Below are 21,843 nucleotides of genomic sequence, written 5' to 3' on the forward strand. Positions count from 1 at the left end.
GGTTTATTCCGGAATAAAACATAAACAAGCAGTTTCCTGGGGCTGGGCTGTAATCGAGTTATTTGCTGTGATTTATATCGCTAAGACGCCGAAAGGTGAGTAACAAACATGTGCACCAGTGATACTTTATAGCTGCGTATATTTTTTCATGTTTAACTGGCCGCTCTCGGTACAAATCGCACCCAAAAATCATCCGGTCCGTGCAACAAACCGGTGCGACGTTTCGAAATATCCGGCAAGGGATCACTTTCGCGTTTACGAATATCGAATCGCTGCACAAGTGTGGCCACTATCAGGAACATTGTATTGCGTGTATACGTCTGTCCAGGACACTCCCGTTTACCTACGCTGAATGCAAGCGAACGATCCTTCGACAGCACCAGGCTGCCTGTTTCGTCCAGGAATCGGTCAGGCCGAAAGGTGCGCGGGTCACCCCACACATCCGTCTGATTGTTGATATTGTCCAGGTCGAACAGTAGCAGTGTATTTTCTTGTATGTTGTACTGTTCAAACTTTATGTTCTGCTGTGCCCGATGCACGATTCCGGAAGGGATCAGCGTATCTATCCGCATACTCTCCCGTAACGTTGCCTCTGTGTACGGTAGATTGATGCGATCGTCCAGCGTCGGAAGACGGTCCCGGTCCACAACATCATCGATCTCCTGTTGCATTCGTTTTAACACGTCGGGATTCAGCAGCAGTCGCTCGATAAGCATCGATAGCTGAACGGCAGTACCTGAAGTTGCGGGAAGCAGAAAATCGGCCAGCCCGAGCACTAGCTGGTCATCTAACGAAACAAAAGGAGGCTTATTAGAGAAAGGTATATAAGCTTCTACCGGGACACCTACATTGAAACGTTGGTTCAATATCCTGCGGGACATGGTTTTGCATCTCTCGCAGATAGACATCAACAAAGTGGCGCGGATTATTCGGATCAAACGTTTGCATTTGCTTGTTGATAATTGTTTCCAAGAATTGACACGCCCCCATCATTCCACCACGGATTTTGTTGTATCTGATCGTGAACGGGTACACAAACCGTATCCAGGGGAAATAGCTGTAGACGGTTCCGTAATCGTCAGCATTCCGCACGAACAGCAGTCCGTTCCGTCCGGCTCTGTGAAACGATTCGATCGGATGTGGTTATTGTGGATGGATCCCATTAGATCCTTTCGGTACTTACTGTATCAACGATTTGCCCCTGGCGCGATCGTATCGCTCACCGACTGCCAGTTGCAGGAATATGTTCATGAGTGGTATCAAAAACACATCCGGACACTTCAATACGCCATCGGGTTGTATAAAGTCACGTTCGTACTCGTACCGTTGGTCTGATGTAAGCTGTTCCACCATCTTCTGTAGTTCGTGCTCCACCTCCCGTTCGTACTGCTCCGACCGTCTGCCGAACCCGTAATCGCGAAAGTGCCGTAAGAAGAACCATCGTTGATCCTTCCAGGTAGACCCTTCGATGAAATTGATGCCGCGTAGCTTAAATTCTTTCTGGCGCAACTGGGCCAAAAATAGATTCGGACGTCCGTCCAGTTCGCGTCGTGCCAGCAACTTCCGGGCAATGGTACCATCCTGGACAATGATCGCCGGGAAACCTACCAGCGACAGTCCGAGCACTTTGGTTCGGTAGAACCTGGCCAGTTTGTGCGCGGCCCGATGCAGATGGCGATAGTTGAGCAATAACAGCAGTCCATAATCTTCGAGAAAGGGCAACCGGGGTGGACCAGGGGGGAAATTGGGAGGCCGTTTAATATTGTTCAGATAGAACCGGTACGCGAACAGCAGTACCAGCGCGGTCCAGAGAAACGCACTTAAGACAACCATTTGGATCGGTTTGAAGAAGTGAATTGAAAGTGAACTGTGCGCCCCCTTTTTATAAATCTAGTTCCTCGCTGTGAATCACTGATTCACCACGTTGCGTGTACTAACGTTCGTTTATCACGCAACGTGCCGCAAATTTGAACTTGACTGAGCTGACGCGTACGTACACTGACATTCATGAACGTTTTGGGTGAGGAACCATAAATCGTGCATTGTTTTATTATATTTTAATTGTTTCGTATAATGAGTAGTTCTTATTAAGAAACAACAGCACATTTGTGCAGGTATCTACGCATGTGGATTCGGTGGAAAGGATACTAAATTTGACCTTATACTATTTTACTCAGTCCGGTTTCATTCTCATGACGTGACCGAGCCCCCGGATCCTGTACGACAGTGAGTTCGTCGTGCAGCTCATATAGCTCATTATTGTAGCGGTTTCTACATGGTCCTTCCACACATCTTCTTTTGGTACGCACCTGAGAGGATTTCGTCAGTGTTTGCCAAATTCTATACTTCTGAGGCGTATATGAGTACTGGAACGATACAAGTTCTCTGTAGCTCGACAGCTTCGATCTTCGACTTTGAACTTATGAATTCGTTCATGCCGGGATTATTCGTAATACGTAATAATGTAGAATACACAAAATGAGCTAAGCCTGAATGTTACGAAATTAATTCGCCAATTAGTCGTTGCTCGATGCCGAACTTGTGCTGATTGAAAGAAGTTTTTCACTGCTACGGCATGTTTAGAGGCAGCCCAGAATTAGACTTTTCAACCGAAGACATTCTAAAGATATTGAAGGCAAATGTTGTTTTTTCTCCTGATTTTCGCTCAATAATTGTTAATCATCAGGAAATAATTAATTAGCGAGTATATTTTTCATATGATATCAGGTCGATTAACAAATTATGTGCACTTTGGATGGCCACTGTTTCGATGTGGAACGGATTGTTAAATTTTCCGTATAAATTGCGTGGGAAATAACCGCCCCTACAACGAGCGAAACACTGCAACGAATTAAACTCGTTGCTGACCGCATATAGCATAACATAATATAGAGAATAACACTTTAAGTATATGTCACAAAACACCACCCAACCCGCGGGTGCGGCTTCATCTCGGCTCAAACTTTAACCAGAAATCATCCGGTGTGATAATGACACCGGTGTGCCGATTGCTCAAATCCGGCAACCGTGCGTTCGGCGGCTGGCTTATGTTAAAGTTCTGCATCAAAGCCGCCAGCGTTAGAAACATAATGTTGCGCGCAAACGTTTCACCGGCGCACAGTCGCTTCCCGGCACCGAACGGCACGGACAGATCCTTCGCCAGGCACAGCTTGCCGTGTTCGTCGAGAAACCGTTCCGGGCGGAAACGCTCCGGATCGCCCCAGTACTCCTTCTGGTTGTGGATCGCATCCAGCCCGATCAGTACGAACGTGTCCTTCGGTATGTCGTACCCGCGCAGTGACGTTTCCTCCTGCGCCCGGTGGGCGATCCCGGACGGTACGAGCGTATCGATGCGCATGCCTTCGCGCAACGTTGCCTCGGTGTACGGCAGCTGGGCACGATCGTCCAGCGTGGGCAGCCGTCCGTGACCGACGACCTCATCGATTTCGCGCTGGATCCGTGGTATGACGTGCGGATTGTGGAGCAACCGTTCGAACAGCATCGCTATCTGGGTGGTGGCGCCAGAGATGGCGGGAAAGAAGAAGTCCACCAAACCGAGCAGCAACTGATCCTCTGTAATGGAAAGATGGAAGAAGGCGTACGTGTGTCACTGTTGGGTTCATCACTGCAAAAAAGACGCAGGATTCTTACGCTGGAAGGTGAAGTTCGGTTCTTGCGGTGTGCATTTCACCATCTCCCGGAAGTACAGATCCAGGAAGCAGCGCACGTGGTTTTCCTCGAACGTGTTCTGGTATTTATCGATGATCGTCTGTATGAAACCGTTCACATTAAGGCTGGCCTTGCGGATGATGTTGAATTTGCGCGAAAAAGGATAGACGTGGCGAAGCCACGGGAAGTAGCTGAGTATCGTTCCGTAGTCGTCCCCATTCCGTTGGAATACCATCGCGTTCGTGCCGGTTCTGCGAAAGGGGCAAGAAGGCGAAAAAGGAATAGTTGAAAAGGTAGATCGAACTGCTACTGTTACACCCTGCAAATCTTGCACATGGATTGAACTAGCCGCTGTCCATCACACACTATTAATCCGATTCACTCACTCGTACAGTACGGCCGATTCCTCGCGAGACAACCGTTCGCCGGACATAATCTGCAGGAATGCGTTTGCAAAGCAGCTAAACAACACATTCGGACACTTGGCGTAACCGTCGCGCATGATCGCCTTCTCGTGCTCATACTTCGGCCCGTACCGGAGCAGATCGATCAATACGAGCAGCTCACTGTTCACTTCGGACTCGTGCTGGGGAAACCGCCGACCGAACCCGTAATCGCGCAGATACCTCAAGATGAACCAACGCTGCTCCTTCCAGCTGGGCCCATCGGTGAAGAATATGCCACGCCGATTAAAGTCTTTATCGCGCAACCGGGCCAGGTACAGGTCCGGCCGACCGTCGAACACTTTGCTGTTCAGCACCTCCTTTGCCACCACCAGATCATTCACCACGATCGAGGGGAAGTTTTTGAGCGAAATGCCCAAAATTTTCGTACGATAGAAATCACCGAGCGAGAGGGCCGCCTTGTGCAGGTGCCGATAGTTGATCAGCAGCAGCAACCCGTAGTCGCCCAAGAACGGGAACAGCCCGGGCGGACCGGGTGGAAAGTTTTTCCCCGGCCGGCTGGACACTGGTCGCAGCAGCCGAAACAGCACCAGCAAGCTGGCCACTCCCCACAGGAGCAGCAGTGTCGTGGTAGCCAACATCTCTCGCTGGCAACTGAACCGGTTCGGGGTGGGCTGAAGACTTTTTATAAGCGATAACCAAACCGCCCCGTGATCGGGAGCGCGCACACACATTCGGTTAGACAGGAGTGTAACGCAACCCTTCGGAGATGCGAAGATACTCCACGCCTCGATGTGGTCGTTTAAAGCACGCGCTTGTGTGTGTGTGTCACTCATCCATCAAACGCATGCAATTATCTGCTTTTAATCGTGAAACGATGAAGTAGAACCAGTATCTCGCGTGGTACTAGTTGACGGTTGACAAGATGCTTTCATGTAACTAACCTATTTGTCTGAGCGGCAGCGGAACGGTCGTCGCCACGCTCGCGATGGTGGTGGGCCGCGGTTTATGATACTTTTGGTGTGTGGCGAATCATGAACGACAAACAACAAAAAACAGAAGAATCTTTTTTTATGATGGAAAGTTTGTTTTTGCGAACCTTTTCAATGCGGGTAAACATTCTTATCGCGACGGAATTCGGCGCTGGATGGAGCAGAGATTTAATGTACGCGTACGAAAATTGCATATAGACGCAATTGCCGAATCGAACTTTCGCATCTGGAATGACTTGTATTTTTTTTTCTGTGGCGTGAGTTTCGGTGTGTCATTATTTTTTTTTTGCGTAAGTGGGAGTAGGAGACATACAGTCGGGCTCATTAAAAAAGCGAGAAAAAATCACCTTGAGTTCTGCTTTTCATTTACTGATCATTAATGTGCAACGTGACCCGAGGCCTTGTTTGTGACCCGAGTTGCTACAAAATCGAAGGAACATGACCCTGTCAAATCGAACTCCCGTACCCGTCCCGTAATTTACAACCGACACGGTAGTAGCGTCGGAGCGTTGTCCTTGAAGCGTTGTGATGATATCCCGAAGTCGAACGCATCGGCGTTCAACAGACATGCGGAGTATCGATCTGCATCTTTAGACAAAAAGACCCCGTAGGTCGCGTATTACTTCACGATCTTCACATGTTGCTCGAGTCGCGACTTGCAAGGGGAATTGTATTCGAGATTTGAGAATTAACGTCTCGAACTGGTCGGAATCGAAGTCCTTGTATTCGTTTGGAATCGATCACACAAAGAACTAAACTAAGTGTCGCGTAGAAATCCGGGAGAGCTGGGAATCCACAAAGCGTTGTCCGAGAAGTCACTGTTAATGTTCCGATCTCCGAAGCGATGTTCGAAGGCTTCAGGCAACAACCTACTACGCTGAAGCTTAGTGTAAAAGTACATCGCGTTGAACTTGGCGTTATGTTTTTTTAAGTATACCAAAGGAAATGCCACTAATCTTCATGGATGATATACATATTGGATTAAGGAATGCTGATCTCACCGAAAAAAAAACTTCAACTGACAGAAACTCAGCACCATGCACAGTTTCAAGATCAACCCAGACTGCCAGGAAACGAATCGGTGAAAACTGTGCATTCGCTGCGCTTCTAGCGGTCGTAGGGCGTCGAGTTTTACTAAAAAAAATGCATCCTGTGCGGCGGGCAAGATTTGCTTCATGTGCCAGAACGCCACGACCTTGCTAATGGAGTTTTTTTTTGCAAATAAACATTATCAAGAGCAGAAGTCCGCAAGACCTTGCGCTCAATACGATGCGGAAGGAGAAAGTGGACGTCCTTCTTGTGATGGAGCTATATAGTGTTCCCAACAATAACGGGAACAGGAAGGTGGACCAGGGTCTAAAGGTGAAGATCGTCGTCACCAGCGGACAGCGGTTTCCGGTGCAGCGCATATGGAGCGTCCAACATTCTGGGATCGGGGCTCATAGGCGTCAAATGAGAGACCTAGTTGTGAGGCAACGGAGGAGAGAAAAAAGGACGAAGAGTTGGAAGGTACTATCTGATGGTGCTACAAACAAGAATAGGAGGAGGTTCCTGAATCAGTAACTTAATAATCAAGGGAGATGCCCTTAACGGGCAGGTCCTTGGTTGGGCATGAGGGGAAGTATTTTGAAAAAAACAAAGAACCTCGAATTGGTAAAAATGCACATTTTCAGGGGAATGTTATGCAATTAAATCTAACTACAATAGCAGAACAGAATAACCAACAGTGTATTCGAACTTATGGAACACCTTGTTCAAGTTGTAAGAAGCCGAAGTTTATCTCTGAAGTGTTGTAGCAATGGATTTGCTGAAGTCAAACACTTCCGAGATTGCATTGAATTCAGCAAACATTCGAACCATCGAATCGAACCGACCAGCAGTGGAACGAGGGTTGGACCGATCGCAGGAAGTCTCTATGTAGCATTTGAGCATTTTGCTGCTTCTTGAAGCTGAAAGTTCCGTACAAAATTCTTACAAAACTTTCTAATCAATATCCCAAAACTTCATTACAATAGCACAAGCACCGATTGTTAAAAAGTTTTTAAATAGTACATTTATTTTAAATAGTTGTTTGTTTCATAGCATAAATAGTGAAAAGTGTTAAAACTCGCCATTTTAGACGTAAACTTGAAATTTCCTTACAATCTAGCACTTTAACCCATCTGTACCACTATGCGTCCTAGTAACAACCCCAGTTCGTAGTAAGTTCGAATGAGTTCAAGTTTGTCTTTGATATCGGAACGCGGTTACAAGTACAAGCTCAATCAAGTGCTACAGCCGGTCCGGCCAATGTAACTTATGATACAGACACATTTTATTTGCATTGCGCGAGTATTTGCCATTTACAAACTATCAAACTACCGATTACCGGTAAACGTGCACACGAAATCGTCGTACACCGTACGTCTGCAAAGTCGTCTGTTCTTATGTGCTTGTGAGTTTGAGGGTTAAAACATTAGGTGCACATATGAAAATAAAGCAAGTAAAACACTCCCGGCCCTTCTAACGAGCCGTAAACTTAATGTTAAAATCTGGCGCTGTACGGATCACACCGGTCAAATGTTGACCAGGATCCGGGGTGTGTTCCACGGTGAAGGTGAACTGCTGGACGAGCGTTGTGATCGTGAGGAATAGCGCATTGCGTGCGAAACTTTCACCGGCACACACGCGCTTACCCGCACCGAACGGTACGGAACGATCCTGATCCAGGGACAGCTTCCCTTCGCCGTTGAGGATCCGTTCCGGTCGGAAGGTGTACGGTTCCGGGAACACATCCACCTGATGATTGACGTAATCCAACCCGTTGATGATCAGTGTGCCCTGGGGAATTTGGTACCCGGCAAGCTCCGTATCGGTGGTGGCCACGTGTGGAATACCCGACGGTACGAGTGTATCGATCCGCAGGGCTTCTCGCAGGACGGCCTCACAGTACGGCAGATGGGTACGATCGTCCAGCAGGGGAAGCCTCGCTGAACCCACGTGCTGTTCGATCTCGGCGTGCATTTGTTCCAGCACGGAAGGATGGGCCACGAGTCGTTCCAGTATCAGTCCCAGTTTGGCCGGTATGGCAGAAAAGGCCGGGACGAGGAAATCAGCACAACCGATGATAAGTTGATCATCTGCGGGACGGAAGATATCGGTTAGTTCGTTTCGTGTAACGATCTTTCCCCGAGGTGAGCTTACATTCAAACCCAAATGCATCGCTGCCACTCGTCGGCTTGCCGCCCGTACGGCGCATTTCCCGTATGTACGCATCGATAAAGCACCGGATGTCATCCTCATTGTACGATTGTTCACACTTTTCCACCAGCGCCCGTATAACGCCGTTCGCCTGCTGATTTACCTGCCGCAGCAAACGATAGCGACTGTATCTCGGCAGCACATGCCGTATCCAGGGGATGTAGCTTAACGCCAGTCCGTAATCGTCGCCCTGCCGATGGAAAGCAAGCGAACTTTTGCCCACCCTGTGTGTGAACCAAAGCCCGTGAATAAATTAGCCAAAAACCGCCGACCGCACAAACCACGCGGAACGCTTCATTGTTGTGTTACTCACTCGAACAGAATCGCTTGATCTTCCCGCTCCAAGCGGGTTGCGGTCAGCATGCGCAACAGCACGTTAGAGTACAGGGCAAAGAATAGCTGTGGACAGCGAGCATTTCCGGTCGTACCGTCCACAACGGTGCGTTCGTGTTCGTGCTGCGGTCCGTCCTTGAGCAGTGCGATCAGTTCCTGCAGACCGGTTTGCAAGTCCTGCTCCACAGCATCACTGCGCCTACCGAACCCGTACTCGTGGAGCGTTTTGAGGAAAAACTTTCGCTGCTCCCGCCAACTGTCTCCATCGGTGAAGAAGATGCCTGCAAGAACGTGTGTGAGTAGTAGGGACAAACTGATCGCATGCAGATCGACGACACCATTTACCTCGTCGTGCGTACTGTTCGTCGCGCAATCGGGCGAGAAAGAGGTCCGGTCGCCCGTCGAACTCACTGCGCTGCAGTACCTCGCGTACGGTGTCGTGATCGTTCACCACGATCGCCGGATGTGGCCCGAGATACAATCCGACGAGTTTGGTTTTGTAAAGTTTGGTTAGCATGGCCGCGGCTCGATGCAGATGGTTGTAGTTGAGCGCCAGCAGGAATGGGTAGCTGCCGAGCAGTGGAAACCTCGGTGGTCCAGGTGGAAATCTTGCCGATGGACGATGCAGCACGTATCTTATCGTGTACGAAATGATCAGTACGACCAGCGCCGCTAGAATTAAATCCATCGTTGATGATATCATGCTGAGCGCAACCGGATAACGAGCCCCCAAGTTGATCGACCGCTCGGATAAGAGGTGTGGGTAATTAGACGCCAAATCAAAAATCGTTTATCACAACCCACACACACACACACGCGCGCACTGCCCGGGAATTGGGATTGAATCTTCCGAATTCAACAAACGTTCACGACCGACTGAAAGCCACTGCTGAAATCGTAGCATGGGTTGGCTATTGGCGTTGTGGGCCGAGTTGGATAGATGACCGACGCCAATGTCGTCGTCGTGGTTTTGTTTCGTTCTGTTCTGTTCCCCGCTTTGATTCGTATTGGTTTCCCTCAGTTTCGGGCCCGTGTGTGCGAGTGTTCTGTATCTCCAAAAGTGAACCAGATGGATCTGTTTAGATACGATGCGTTTCCGCACCGGCGGAAGACGAGCAGAGTGCGGCAAAATACATAAACACGCGATGGATGGGATGTGGTGATGTGAAGTGAAGCGTATTTTTAGAAGGCGCAATATATCCGACCGACACCCTTCCTCAAGGCGGAATAAGGAATAGGAACCGGGCGGAATAAGTGGCGCGGTTTTAGAAGATGCGGTTCTCCAGCACACGGCACCCCAGAGCTTCTCAACCGGCCCATGGGCTGGCCAGGTTATTAGTTGTTCTTATAATTTATGAACTGCCTGTTCGGTCATCAATTGGGGTGTCCGTCCAGCCATCGATGGATTACGAGAGGAAGGACTCATTATAATATTCGTAATTGAAGTTCTAAGTTTAAGAAACTCACCGACACCGACAAATAACGAATTTATTCAAAGTGAAAGAAGAATTCACTTATATCTCCATGAGAATAAACTTTCAGGAGACGTCGAGAGTATTGTCTACTTAAAATTGAATCGTTTGAGAAGAACTTTGTTTACAGTTCACATAGCCAAAAGCATTAATAAATTTTTAATATTAAAAGTTATTATTGATTAACAATACGGAACGTTTTCAAGTGAGTTTAACTTGATGAAGTCCTTTTAGAAATCTATAAAGTATAAGATTTTAGTATCTTATCTCAGAGTGTTTTTAAAATGGCTGCGTTTGAGAGATATTTGGTGAGTACCTCAAGCTTGACGTATTTTAAAGAGCACGCAAGAAATGTGTCTATTTTTGTATATATTTTTTCATTAATTTGAACATTTGAACCTTGAAATTCGCGTAGATCCGACCAAAATACCACCAATCCCATAATTGGATTTGTTGTCTCAAAATTACCTTTTTCGAGCTTCTGCGTACATATGTCACCCGTCGGGGTTTACTTCTACCGCGTTTATTCAGCATTATCTAAAATGCTTTTTAATCTCTTTTTCAATATCTAAACCGGATAATTTTACCTTACGTTTAGGAACCGCTGCCTGTATCACGGAGATTATTGAGATGCGTAGAAAAAAAACCGCGCACCACACAAAGAAATGAATAGCGCAGCATACTTTCTCTCCCTTTTTATCCGCATCCTAAGAAGGGCGTTGTTGCTGCGGGAACAAAGTCGGACTGCTGGGTCCGCCGCCGTAGGTTGACCACGCGAAGGTTGGCCTACCCTGAGACTCTCGCGCAAGTCTCGTTCACCTTTCAGATCAGTTCGGATCAGACGTTAGGCTTTGTAGCTGGATTCCCAGGGCGAGTTTCTAACGTGGATCTTTACTTTCACTGAAAGGGCCGTAGAATTGACTTGAAAGCACCGTTTAGGGTTTAAAATACAAGTCAAGTTTATTGGCAATGTCTCCTGCTTATATACTAACAATGTGTCTCGAGATTTGAAGGTGAAAACGAGATGAACGATAGAATCATTCTCCTTACGTTAGCAATCTTATGTTGAAAGATCAAATCATTGTTCTTACTTTAGCATATCTTGCATTGTGAGGGTATACCTGCCCGTTGGCGGTCGTATGGTGTCAGCTTATTTGCGATAATTATTTCTTAACCGAATCGTTGATCGTATTTGTTTACAGTATCAACGGTGAGGGCTCTTATTGTTTATGCGCTTTTCGAACGGGTCTCCGGACGTTGTTTACTTACGAGCTCGCGTTTCTGTCAACTGTTATGATTTACGCCCTCACCTTGGGTGCTGGGCATTGCTATGCTATGCTATGCTATGGGTGCTATGCTAGCTCATTCATAAGTTTTGTTTGCTTACTTTGCATTTCGACCGATTTCTCGGATTTCTCAATTGTTATGATTAACCCCCTTCGGATTCTAGCATGCTCATTCATGAGTTTTGTTCGCGTTCGCAACATTCTTCCCCTGGTAAAACTAAAGGTTTTACAAATTAACGCGATAACTATTAATCCATTCAATTATTTCACTCTCATTTGATTTCTTAAATTACTCGTTTACCACCGGCATTATTGATCTGAAGAATGGGCTGATGCTTGTAGAACCTTATGATCCGAAGTCATTACGCTGAACCTGAAGACTAACCATTTCTTCGCGTAAGTCGGGATACTGCTTGGTTTTGGTGTTTGGAAGACGATGTGAACGTACTTCGACGTCCTGATGATCAAGCTCGGGAGCTGTTGTCGGTGGAACGTGTGTATGCTGAGCCCTCTTCATGTGGTTGCGATGCGACAGCAAATTTGTTAGCGAGTCCCAAAACGAAGCCAAAAGCTGCCATCCGATGCCGTAAATATCGTACAAAATTCTGCCGTGTATTATGGTGTCGACGATGAATTTAAGAGCTCTCGTTAACATGTAGATGCCGATCGCTGTAGACGTTACGTTGCCCAGCCATGTTGACCATGATAGTAGTTTCGACCAATACTTATGAAAGGCGTCATGAATGATGTTTTCGGAGACGAGCGGCTCGAAAGAGAAGCCTTGTAGATTGGGATGCTGGCCGGATATCATCTTGTGTACGACTGATGAAGCGATTCGTTTGTCACTCTGTTCGTACACCATATCCTTCATTCGCTGCAGATTCTCGTAATCATACACGCCACTTTCCATTAGACTTGGCAAGGGAGTGTATGACCAGCTTGTCACGACGTCCGTCGTTAACTCTTGCGGTGGCGTTGTTTCCCGTAGTCTTTGATCCGTCGTATACCATCTACCACCGATATTGAATTTAGCAGGCAGCAGTGGAGTGCAGTCAATTTGGGTACCACGTAGTTGCAGCATTCTTGTAACCGGTGCCATGAACATCGACCGATTGTTATACTGTACCGGTACCTCTTGATAGCATTCATCTTTCCTCTCATAGGTTACGAAAACTGGCTTGCATTCAAGGATGTACAGCACTTCTGCGGCGACTACTGCTGTGTGCCCCGGTCGTCGTATCAAATTGGAGACAAATTCGGTTGGATTGATACGGGCTAACGTTAGTTTTGTTTCCATCAGTGCCTTATCGACCTTGCATATTTCTGTCATTACCGCGGTGTACACATCATTCAGTTTCTGCCCGAGGTAACTTTCAACCAACGTTATCTTGGAGTTGAAATAGGTAAAGAGATCCAGGTTTCTCCCATTTACCGCCTTGCGCTTAAACGGCGATTGATAACCGTTTGACTCAAGGATAAAGATCCTCGGGTGATCTGTATCGAAACTGTCGAAACCGCAGATCTGTTTTACATCACGCGCCCTTATTGAAAACATCTGTTCGTGTGTTATCAAGGTGTACACGGCGTTTATGCGATCGCCCTTGTTGCTGTTAAACGTTTTATTGACCGTGCCTTCGTAGATGATCTCGAAGTCGGTCCTTTCACAGAGCCTTTGGTGATCTAAATCCCAGGTGAGATAGCCGTATTCCGTGTCCAAACACCAACCAACACTGTACGGGCACACGATACCACTTCGAAGTGTCACTTGGTCTTCCTCGATGTTCGCTGTCGTCACGTAGTCGTACATGCTGATCTCGTACTCGTAGTATACCAGCGCCTTCGTCCACGTATAAGATGGTGTTGAGTAGACACCTCCCTCGCACGATGAGCCCGTGACGCTGCCGATGATCAATGCCTGCCCTCTGGTGGTGTGATTGCGACGTAATTCCCTAATCTTATAATTATCAGAGAGTGAAATTTCGCCTACCACTTGAGCGTGCCTACATTCATCCGGAGTAAATTCCTTTACTATATACGCGAAACCATGTTCATATTCAGAGGTGTGAGACCAAGCCCCGCAGTGTTTGATCGAGCGTTTAATTATTACCTTACATTGGCGAACGTGGATTAATGTTTTCGGACTACGTTGCAATACCTGAATCTTGGTTTCGACTGTAGTTATGTTTTCTGTTTGAGGTATGCAAGATGCTACTTTCATCAATGAGTAACTCGTTATGTTGATGTTATCATTCGCACAATCGTATGCGATTAACCCATTAATCGTTTTTCCAAAGGCTTGAGCTGCAAATAGAAGAAGTATGATTAATAGCGCATTCCATATATTTGGTTTGAACCTTGCTTTGTTCGTACGCTTCCCTGATACGTATTCATCTTTGTGTATTGTTGCATCAACATTTGTCGTGCTTGTCTGAAGCTGTTTCGAATACCGCGTGCAAGGTATTGTCTTCTTCCGTTTTGCCCTTTTCTTGGGCGGTGCATCAACGTTTTCCCTTATGCAGCATTTATTAATCTTTCCTTTGATAGCATTCTTCCGTGTTTTCGGGAAGTTTTCAACTGATTCATCATTGTTTCGTGCCTTGTCTTTTAATTCGGGAAGCTGAGTGACTGGTTTTGCACCAGAATTCTCTCTTGATAAATAATTTGGCCTTATTTGACGGAGACTTCCTTCGTCTTCTTTTATTATCATGGAATGATTAATTCCTTGATCATGGGCTGCCTTGCCATAAATCAACCACCCCAATCTTGTTTTCATTGCGATCGGATCACCTAATTTTCCATATCTATGGGATATTCCCATTAAAAGGTGATTGTGTTTAATGCCAATTATGATTGTTGGTTGAACGTTATTATAGGCATTTATGGGTAAGTCCTTCAGGTAAGGATATTCATCGCACAATTCGTCGTAATTCAAAGATTGAATTGGCAACTTAAGATTGTTAATTGTCCTTACGTCTTTTAGTACAAATCCCTTTTTTGTGGCACCCTTGATTCTTACTTCCACGCTTTGACTTTTAACGTGGTCGGCCATTTTACCTTGTGTCCAAAGTAATTGAAGAGGTATTTCTTTCCCTGTAAGCTCAAGTTTCTTTGCGACTTTGGCTTCCAAAAGTGTTAAGGACGATCCGGGATCTAGGAAAGCATATGTATCTATCTTTTTATCTTCGTTTATTAATGTTACCGGTAATACCTGGTAATGTGTTGATGATGCATTTTGTTCATAATGGCTATTTACACCTTCTTTTTCAACTATGGGAGGTGTAACCTTTACATGAAGCATCTTATGGTGCTTACTTTCGCATCCATTTATTCCGCAAGTTTGTGCGGACCTGCAATCGTTTATCGAATGATTGTTTGTTTTTAAACAACCTTGACACAAACGTTTGTTTCGAGCAATTTTTATTCGCTCAGAAGGTACTTCCCTGATCAATGCATAGCATGTGATCGTAGCATGAGGTTTATTGCATATTAAGCATTTCATTACCCCGTTTGACCACTTGTAGGAATTTGTTTCCTTTTTTGTAGGCTGTAGTTCAGCCTTAGCAGTTGATTTTTGATCATGGAAAAGACTGTTTCCCTTCTGTGTATGAACTGCGATCGTGTTCATCATTTCCGACGTTTTGGCATAGGGTTTGAGCCATCGACATAATTCCTCTAGATTTTGAACATCTAATGATGATGATGCGGCCGCCATATGTTCCGCTCTTTTCACTTGAATGTGATGCGGTAACTTAGCCGTTAAATCCATCACTAGCCTGTGATCGTTCAAATACGTCGGTCTCCCCATAAGTTTTACGTTCGTCACGATGTTTTCGAGGGCGTTAACCATGTCCGAGATCACGTTTTTTGAGTCCTTTCGTAACTTTTGGAGATCATTCAATAACTCCAAATAAACCATGTCAGGTCTCCCGAAAGTTTCGTCTAATCGTTTAATTATCTCCGGGACATTTTCCGCCTCCATCATCAATTGTTGAACAGTCTTGAAGGCTGTTCCGTGTAAAACCTGCTTGAGACGGTTTAAGTTTTCTATATTAGAAAACTCCCCTTCGCGGGTTGTGTCTTCAAACGTCTTTTTAAAGTTTGTCCATTGCTTCGGGTTACCGTCGAATCTGGGTAACTGCATTAGGGCTTGTCTTTTGACCAAGATCCCTATTTGGGTGGATTCACCACCGTTGTTTGTTATTAGCTTAGCAAACTCTTTCATTTGCCTTTGCTGGCTCACTAACAATTGTGATACCATTTCCTGCAGAGTTTGTTCCCTGGTGGAACTTCCTTCTCCCAGGTTCATTTTGCCTTCCTTCAAGGTCTTGAGCTCTGCCCTATTTGTTGCGTCTCTTTCCGCGAGAGCCTTGAGCTCATCTCTTTGCCTATTAAGCTCATACTTAATCTGTTGGCATTTGTAGCATAGCCAGGCTTCCTCTGGCTTTGGTTTCTGTATTAATTTGGCACATACCAAATGGAACCATCGATCGCATTCTGTACATGCGATCATACTCTCTTCAGCGGTATCTTCCGCTGTACAGAGTCGACAACTACCTGTGTTATTTTCGGTAAACTTGTAAGGCATTTTGGACGAATCAAAGATTTCCTTGCCGTGCTTATAATAGAATGTTTTAACCTACCCCTTTCGGATTTATGTTAACTTCCTTTGATGCACTGGCTGGATCTCTGATGATTGTGACGATTAAGGACGACTGCGATGGAAGAGGTGCGCAACTTGAATCACTGTTGTTCGTGGTTAATATTGTTCACTTTCTCGTCCGTAGAAGTTTTAGAACATCACTTTAGTCCGTAGCCTTTTGAAAAGTTCTGCACTTGCACTTGATTCGATATTCACGACGCTTAATCACTTTTGTTATGTTTTAACCGTCTTCGCGAATCATTTAATACACAGAACTGTTTTGCTGTTCTTATGGCGACAGCACACCATGAACGTAAGTTCGTTCTAAAGAGATTACAATGCGCGCGCGAGTTACTGTAATCTCCTCTCTGGAGCCACCATTTGTTGCTGCGGGAACAAAGTCGGACTGCTGGGTCCGCCGCCGTAGGTTGACCACGCGAAGGTTGGCCTACCCTGAGACTCTCGCGCAAGTCTCGTTCACCTTTCAGATCAGTTCGGATCAGACGTTAGGCTTTGTAGCTGGATTCCCAGGGCGAGTTTCTAACGTGGATCTTTACTTTCACTGAAAGGGCCGTAGAATTGACTTGAAAGCACCGTTTAGGGTTTAAAATACAAGTCAAGTTTATTGGCAATGTCTCCTGCTTATATACTAACAATGTGTCTCGAGATTTGAAGGTGAAAACGAGATGAACGATAGAATCATTCTCCTTACGTTAGCAATCTTATGTTGAAAGATCAAATCATTGTTCTTACTTTAGCATATCTTGCATTGTGAGGGTATACCTGCCCGTTGGCGGTCGTATGGTGTCAGCTTATTTGCGATAATTATTTCTTAACCGAATCGTTGATCGTATTTGTTTACAGTATCAACGGTGAGGGCTCTTATTGTTTATGCGCTTTTCGAACGGGTCTCCGGACGTTGTTTACTTACGAGCTCGCGTTTCTGTCAACTGTTATGATTTACGCCCTCACCTTGGGTGCTGGGCATTGCTATGCTATGCTATGCTATGGGTGCTATGCTAGCTCATTCATAAGTTTTGTTTGCTTACTTTGCATTTCGACCGATTTCTCGGATTTCTCAATTGTTATGATTAACCCCCTTCGGATTCTAGCATGCTCATTCATGAGTTTTGTTCGCGTTCGCAACAGGCGTCGCCAGCGTTGAAATGGAAAGGGTAGGTTTCTTCGTTGTACAAAATGCGTAAAAGTGTGCAGTGCAGTTGTGTGGTGGTGGTACAGTTTTGGTGGTTGAAACATTCGTTGCCATGGTGACGGAAAATGCGTTTCGGAAGCGGGCTGTTCATCTTATTGCCGGATCGTGTGTGTTTCTCCCAGTGGTTCTCATCCACGAAACGAGGTTTCGATGGGAGATGGAAAAGCGAACTGGAAGGGAGACACGCACACACACACACACCGTCTTTGTCACGTTTTAGGTTATGTCCGTTTAAATTCTAGCATGATTTAAGATGCTTCTTCGTGGGGGGAACTTGGATACCAGCCGGAGATTTGTTGCATGTAGTAGAGCTGTTTGGTTGTGCACACTGAAGGAGATCTTGATTCCACCCTGACCAAAACACACAGAGATGCCCAGAATGAACGGCCTGCTGGGAGAGAAACCAAATCATAAAGTGTTTTAAAATCAAAGCAAACAAAGAACTTAAGCACACTGAACTGAAATCGGCGTAGTAGTAGGCGACGACGGCGGTAGTTACGCAAGCTCCCGTTGAGGGTGCGCTCATCAACAACACTGGTTGGTCGAGCGCGGTTTTATTTGCGCTTTAATGGCATAATTATTATTTGCACAGACCTGTATCGTCGATACATAAATGGGTGCCATTCAATAAAGGGAGGCAGGTATCGGATTTAATGATGATGATGATGATGATGATGGTGTTGATGTCCACAGCAACGTATAAAGCAATTGGAATTAAATCAAAGCGAGAAGAGAATGTTTTCCAACCCCTAAATTATTCTTGCAAATGTGCAAAACACGTTGTGCTTCGTATTTCAAAGAGATGAGAAAAATGTAATCCCATTACGCGACTCTCCCCATCCGTCAAACCATGGCACATGTTCCCCGTAGCAAAGGTTTCCAAATTTTTTTGACCCACAATCAGTAAGCGTACTGGCTGATTGTCGCCGTTGACCTTCTGTTTAACATTGTGTCTGTTTTTTTTTTGCGAGAGTATTAAACACATAAAACACGACCGTAAAGTATGTTTGTTTGATGAAGCTTGCGGAGCAAAAAAAAAAGTCGCTCTTTCAAACGCACCATCTGTCCGGGTCCGGAACTCGCCAACCAATTTATGGTTTGATTAATGAAGAGATTTTCTATTTAAAATTTACGACCACCAGATTGTGTCCGACCAATGGTCACATCAATTGTGATAAGCAATCTAGAGCATATAGTTAAAATTTCATCTTGTTTTCTAATTGTTTCAGCCTGTGATAAGCGAATCCACTATCGCGCTTCAATACGGCTCGTCCGCGGTCGTTTGTGTCTGGACCCTCCCTCTGCACCAGCAGCATTTCGGCCATTGTCTACCCGCCCACTGTCACCGTCCGCTATGGATGTCCGATTAGCAACGCTGGAACGTGCGACGGAATTGATCAGATGCTGCAAGGTGCCCCGCCTGCTCGACGCCAGCATCGAGGACGGTCCGCTAGTACGGGCCACATTCGAACATTTTCTGCACGTGTTGGACGGTACGCTACCGATCGTGTTCGATCTGCTGGCCGAACACGGCACGCTACTGACCGGTTACGATGCGTACAATGAGGACGATAACGTCGAGTTCAAAACAAACCTAGCACTGGTGATAGCCGAACAGTACAGCGCCGAAGAAGGTGGCCATGGTGAGGAGTACCGCACCGGCAAAGCGTCACTGCGTACGCGTATCGCACTGTTCTACCAGGGCCACGAACTGGAGCATCTGCTGACTGACAGGGGCAGTGATCGGGTTTGGCATCGCCTGTACGGCCACTATCGACAGGTCCTGTCCGCGTCCGAATGGAAGTATCATCCGGCCGATGTAACAGGGTTTGTCCAGTTGATCGAGCTACTGTACGGTCCGTACGCGACGCTGCACGTTGCTAGCCCACCGGAGCTGAACGATGACGCAGCGGCATACATTCTCTCGGTCGCCGTTACGTTGGTGGAGTTTTCTGAGCCCGCCTATCAGCAGCTCGGTGTGCGATTGTTTTGCATCCTGCTGGGACCGCGGCATCGCCCGTGCATGCGGCGCACCAACATACACCACGTGGTGTACAGCAACGCGAAAAGGCTAACCAACAAATGCAACCAGGAACCGTTTCTTGACGCACTGTGGAAGTGCATTTATCTGTACGTGGAGCTAGAGGAAACGGATCGGCTAGATTTTACCCAGGTAGGTAGAACCTTTTTTGGCTGCGATCGTTTGCGATCATGCGTTTTGTCTGCATTTCGGAGCAGTGGAGCACAGTGGACGACATTATGGAGATACTTCTGAATGGGCTTACGTTCCAAACGAAACACAACCTGTCCAGCGTTTACTTGCTGTATCTGGTGAAGCTGCTCGCGCTCGATCTGCCCAACTACATCATCGACGGACTGGACGAGATACAATCGATCGACCGAAAGTGTCACCTGTACGAACCGGTTTGCGAGCAGCTACGGCAGGATTGTCTCGATGGGTTCCACAACCGACGGTACTACCGTTGGCTGCATCAGATCGTTCAACTACTGCCCCACGAAGCCCTCAAATGTCAGGGCAGTTCGCGGGATCACGGTAGATATTGTCATGTACGTACAGCTACTCGATTTTGACCAGATCCTTAACGATATTTTTTAATTGAATCCACGCGCTTTACCCCGCGCTATTGTCTCTCGTTCTCGTAGGGTGTAAATCTACTCTTCATACTGGTCACGTTCCCGGTCGAACCGGAAGCACTCCGGCCTACCCATATAGGGCTGCAAACGAATCTGGTCGAGTTTATCAACGTGTTCAAACAGTACGAACAGCAACAAAGTCGGCTCGCAGCCAAACGTTCCAGTGCATCGAGCGATTTCGTGTACAACACCAAAGCGCTGGTGTCGGTCAGTAAGACGATGTTGGTTTTCCTCACCACACTCGCACCGCGGTACTTTCCCGAGCACCCGGCAATGGCAGTGCTCGGCCAGAAGCTGGCGGACGATTATGCAGATTGTGATTCCATCATGTACAATTGTATGCAGAGCTTGATAGAAAAGTTGCGATAAGTTCCAATGCGGTAATGAATTCAACAACAATAGATGCAGCTTGTTGTTGTGTTGGAAATATCCGAATTAGGTCAAAACTGCCAAAAAATAATTTCGTATGTTTTATATTGTCTACTTGTTGAACTGCATTGATCACTGATTATGATTGGAATTGATTGGAGATGAATTTTGACTATAAAGAAGTTATTTTTCATCGCTCGGCTTTTTGCGGAAAGTTAATGTCGTGTTTTTTTTATTGCTTATGATAACAATGTTTTTAAATATGTATATTATATTATTGTTAACTTCCAAGTAAGCAACCGGATACCCGGGTAATTTTTTAAACTGCAAAAACTTCTGATTCATTGTTTGTGTTGGCCTGACATTTTCAGTAGCATTCCGATTTCCGATTTTTTGGTGTATACGTTGTAATTCTCAACAAACAGTGAGTATTTTATTGTGATTAATTTTAAACTTTGCCACGTAAGTTGGCAACCAGCATACCCGGGTATTCCATACATTTTGTATGGAGCACGACGTTTCTATTATGCTTCTTTTCTTATTGTACTTATTTTCGAGTCAGATTCAATGGATTTAAAATTTAAAATGGATCGTTAATTTTATCATAACATAAAAAACATAATCAAATAGATTTTAGATATGCAACATATAAAAATCAGCTGTTTTCAGATTTCCGATACCAGGAGAGCATGTTTTTCAAGAGGTGACATCTGCAGCGTGGAATAAATTTGCCCATCCCTTTTGCTTTGCAAACTATCAAACTCGTGAGAGCGATCTAGCTAGTGTAAGGAAAATGGAACGGAAATCATCATTCATCTCGCTAAAACTTTCCGTCGGCTGGTACGAAATTCCGTGCAAAACCAGCTGTTTTCAGATTTCCGATACCAAGAAAGCATCCACGGAAGAGGTAGCACCTAGTACAGCAATTTTGCTCGAAAACCGCCGAAAGGTATGCAATGTTTAAACACTAACTTTCCCGTTGGTCGAGTAAAATTTCTTCGAAAACCACCAGTTTCCGCATGTATAGTACCAGGAGAGCATCCACGGAAGAGGTAACACCTGGTAATTTTGCCCGCCTAAAGGTATGCAATGTTTAAACACTAACTTTCCATACAAACCAGCTGTTTTTAGATTTCCGATACCAGGAGAGCATGTTTTCCAAGAGGTAGCACATTGTACCAGCCGAGCAAGCTGAAATCACGCGCCGGTAGTTGCAATCTCAAGTTGGGGCATGTAAGATGTTGCATGCCAGATGTTGCGCAACATATGTTGCGCGACATATGTTGCATGTCAGATGCTGTGCAACATATGTTGCGCAACATGTGTTGTGCAACATGTGTTGTGCAACATCTTGGTACTCGGCTGGTACCAGGTGTTACCTCTTGAAAAACATGCTCTCCTGGTATCGGAAATCTGAAAACAGCTGGTTTGTATGGAAAGCTAGTGTTTAAACATTGCATACCTAACGGCGCATTGCATTGCAAGTTGATTGCAAAGTTAGTGTATAAACATTGTATACCTTACGGCGCAGTACCAGGAGCTACCTCTTCCGTGGATGCTCTCCTGGTACT

The 21,843-nt window shown here is 46.0% G+C and overlaps 4 protein-coding genes across 4 annotated transcripts; 1 reads left to right on the plus strand and 3 right to left on the minus strand.

Moving 5' to 3' along the window:
* The first annotated feature begins 21 nt into the window (after window positions 1-21).
* On the plus strand, window positions 22-20,499 carry LOC128298715 (uncharacterized). Its single transcript, XM_053034487.1, has 4 exons — window positions 22-95; window positions 18,478-19,421; window positions 19,487-19,816; window positions 19,913-20,499. The coding sequence occupies exons 2-4, from the start codon at window positions 18,603-18,605 to the stop codon at window positions 20,270-20,272; spliced, it is 1,509 nt and encodes a 502-aa protein (XP_052890447.1). The 5' UTR covers window positions 22-95; window positions 18,478-18,602; the 3' UTR covers window positions 20,273-20,499.
* Window positions 153-1,833, minus strand: LOC128299430 (probable cytochrome P450 304a1). Its single transcript, XM_053035393.1, has 3 exons — window positions 1,184-1,833; window positions 849-1,117; window positions 153-787 (listed from the first exon to the last, which is right to left on the minus strand). Exons 1-3 carry the CDS (start codon window positions 1,831-1,833, stop codon window positions 153-155), a joined length of 1,554 nt encoding a protein of 517 aa, XP_052891353.1.
* Window positions 2,706-4,714, minus strand: LOC128298714 (probable cytochrome P450 304a1). The gene is made up of 3 exons (XM_053034486.1): window positions 4,056-4,714; window positions 3,652-3,920; window positions 2,706-3,573 (listed from the first exon to the last, which is right to left on the minus strand). The coding sequence occupies exons 1-3, from the start codon at window positions 4,712-4,714 to the stop codon at window positions 2,948-2,950; spliced, it is 1,554 nt and encodes a 517-aa protein (XP_052890446.1). The 3' UTR covers window positions 2,706-2,947.
* Window positions 7,130-9,500, minus strand: LOC128298713 (probable cytochrome P450 304a1). The gene is made up of 4 exons (XM_053034485.1): window positions 8,984-9,500; window positions 8,619-8,919; window positions 8,249-8,529; window positions 7,130-8,184 (listed from the first exon to the last, which is right to left on the minus strand). The coding sequence occupies exons 1-4, from the start codon at window positions 9,339-9,341 to the stop codon at window positions 7,568-7,570; spliced, it is 1,557 nt and encodes a 518-aa protein (XP_052890445.1). The 5' UTR covers window positions 9,342-9,500; the 3' UTR covers window positions 7,130-7,567.
* Window positions 20,500-21,843: the final 1,344 nt, after the last annotated feature.

The sequence above is a fragment of the Anopheles moucheti genome, chromosome 2 (assembly GCF_943734755.1).
Source record: "Anopheles moucheti chromosome 2, idAnoMoucSN_F20_07, whole genome shotgun sequence".
Lineage (NCBI taxonomy): Eukaryota > Metazoa > Arthropoda > Insecta > Diptera > Culicidae > Anopheles > Anopheles moucheti.

Bases quoted from the DNA above. Each gene is read 5' to 3' on its own strand.
- LOC128298714 (XM_053034486.1), bottom strand. From the start codon at position 4,714: ATGTTGGCTACCACGACACTGCTGCTCCTGTGGGGAGTGGCCAGCTTG. The intron at 3,921-4,055 runs GTGAGTGAATCG...CCCCTTTCGCAG, and splicing joins GAATCGGCCGTACTGTACGA to AACCGGCACGAACGCGATGG. The intron at 3,574-3,651 runs GTAAGAATCCTG...TTTCCATTACAG, and splicing joins ACCGAACTTCACCTTCCAGC to AGGATCAGTTGCTGCTCGGT.
- LOC128298713 (XM_053034485.1), bottom strand. From the start codon at position 9,341: ATGATATCATCAACGATGGATTTAATTCTAGCGGCGCTGGTCGTACTG. The intron at 8,920-8,983 runs GTAAATGGTGTC...ACGTTCTTGCAG, and splicing joins CGAACAGTACGCACGACGAG to GCATCTTCTTCACCGATGGA. The intron at 8,530-8,618 runs GTGAGTAACACA...GTTCACACACAG, and splicing joins GATCAAGCGATTCTGTTCGA to GGTGGGCAAAAGTTCGCTTG.
- LOC128299430 (XM_053035393.1), bottom strand. From the start codon at position 1,833: ATGGTTGTCTTAAGTGCGTTTCTCTGGACCGCGCTGGTACTGCTGTTC. The intron at 1,118-1,183 runs GTAAGTACCGAA...ATCGTTTCACAG, and splicing joins AGGGGCAAATCGTTGATACA to AGCCGGACGGAACGGACTGC. The intron at 788-848 runs GTAGGTGTCCCG...TTGTTTCGTTAG, and splicing joins TATTGAACCAACGTTTCAAT to ATGACCAGCTAGTGCTCGGG.
- LOC128298715 (XM_053034487.1), top strand. From the start codon at position 18,603: ATGGATGTCCGATTAGCAACGCTGGAACGTGCGACGGAATTGATCAGA. The intron at 19,422-19,486 runs GTAGGTAGAACC...ATTTCGGAGCAG, and splicing joins ATCGGCTAGATTTTACCCAG to TGGAGCACAGTGGACGACAT. The intron at 19,817-19,912 runs GTACGTACAGCT...TCGTTCTCGTAG, and splicing joins ATCACGGTAGATATTGTCAT to GGTGTAAATCTACTCTTCAT.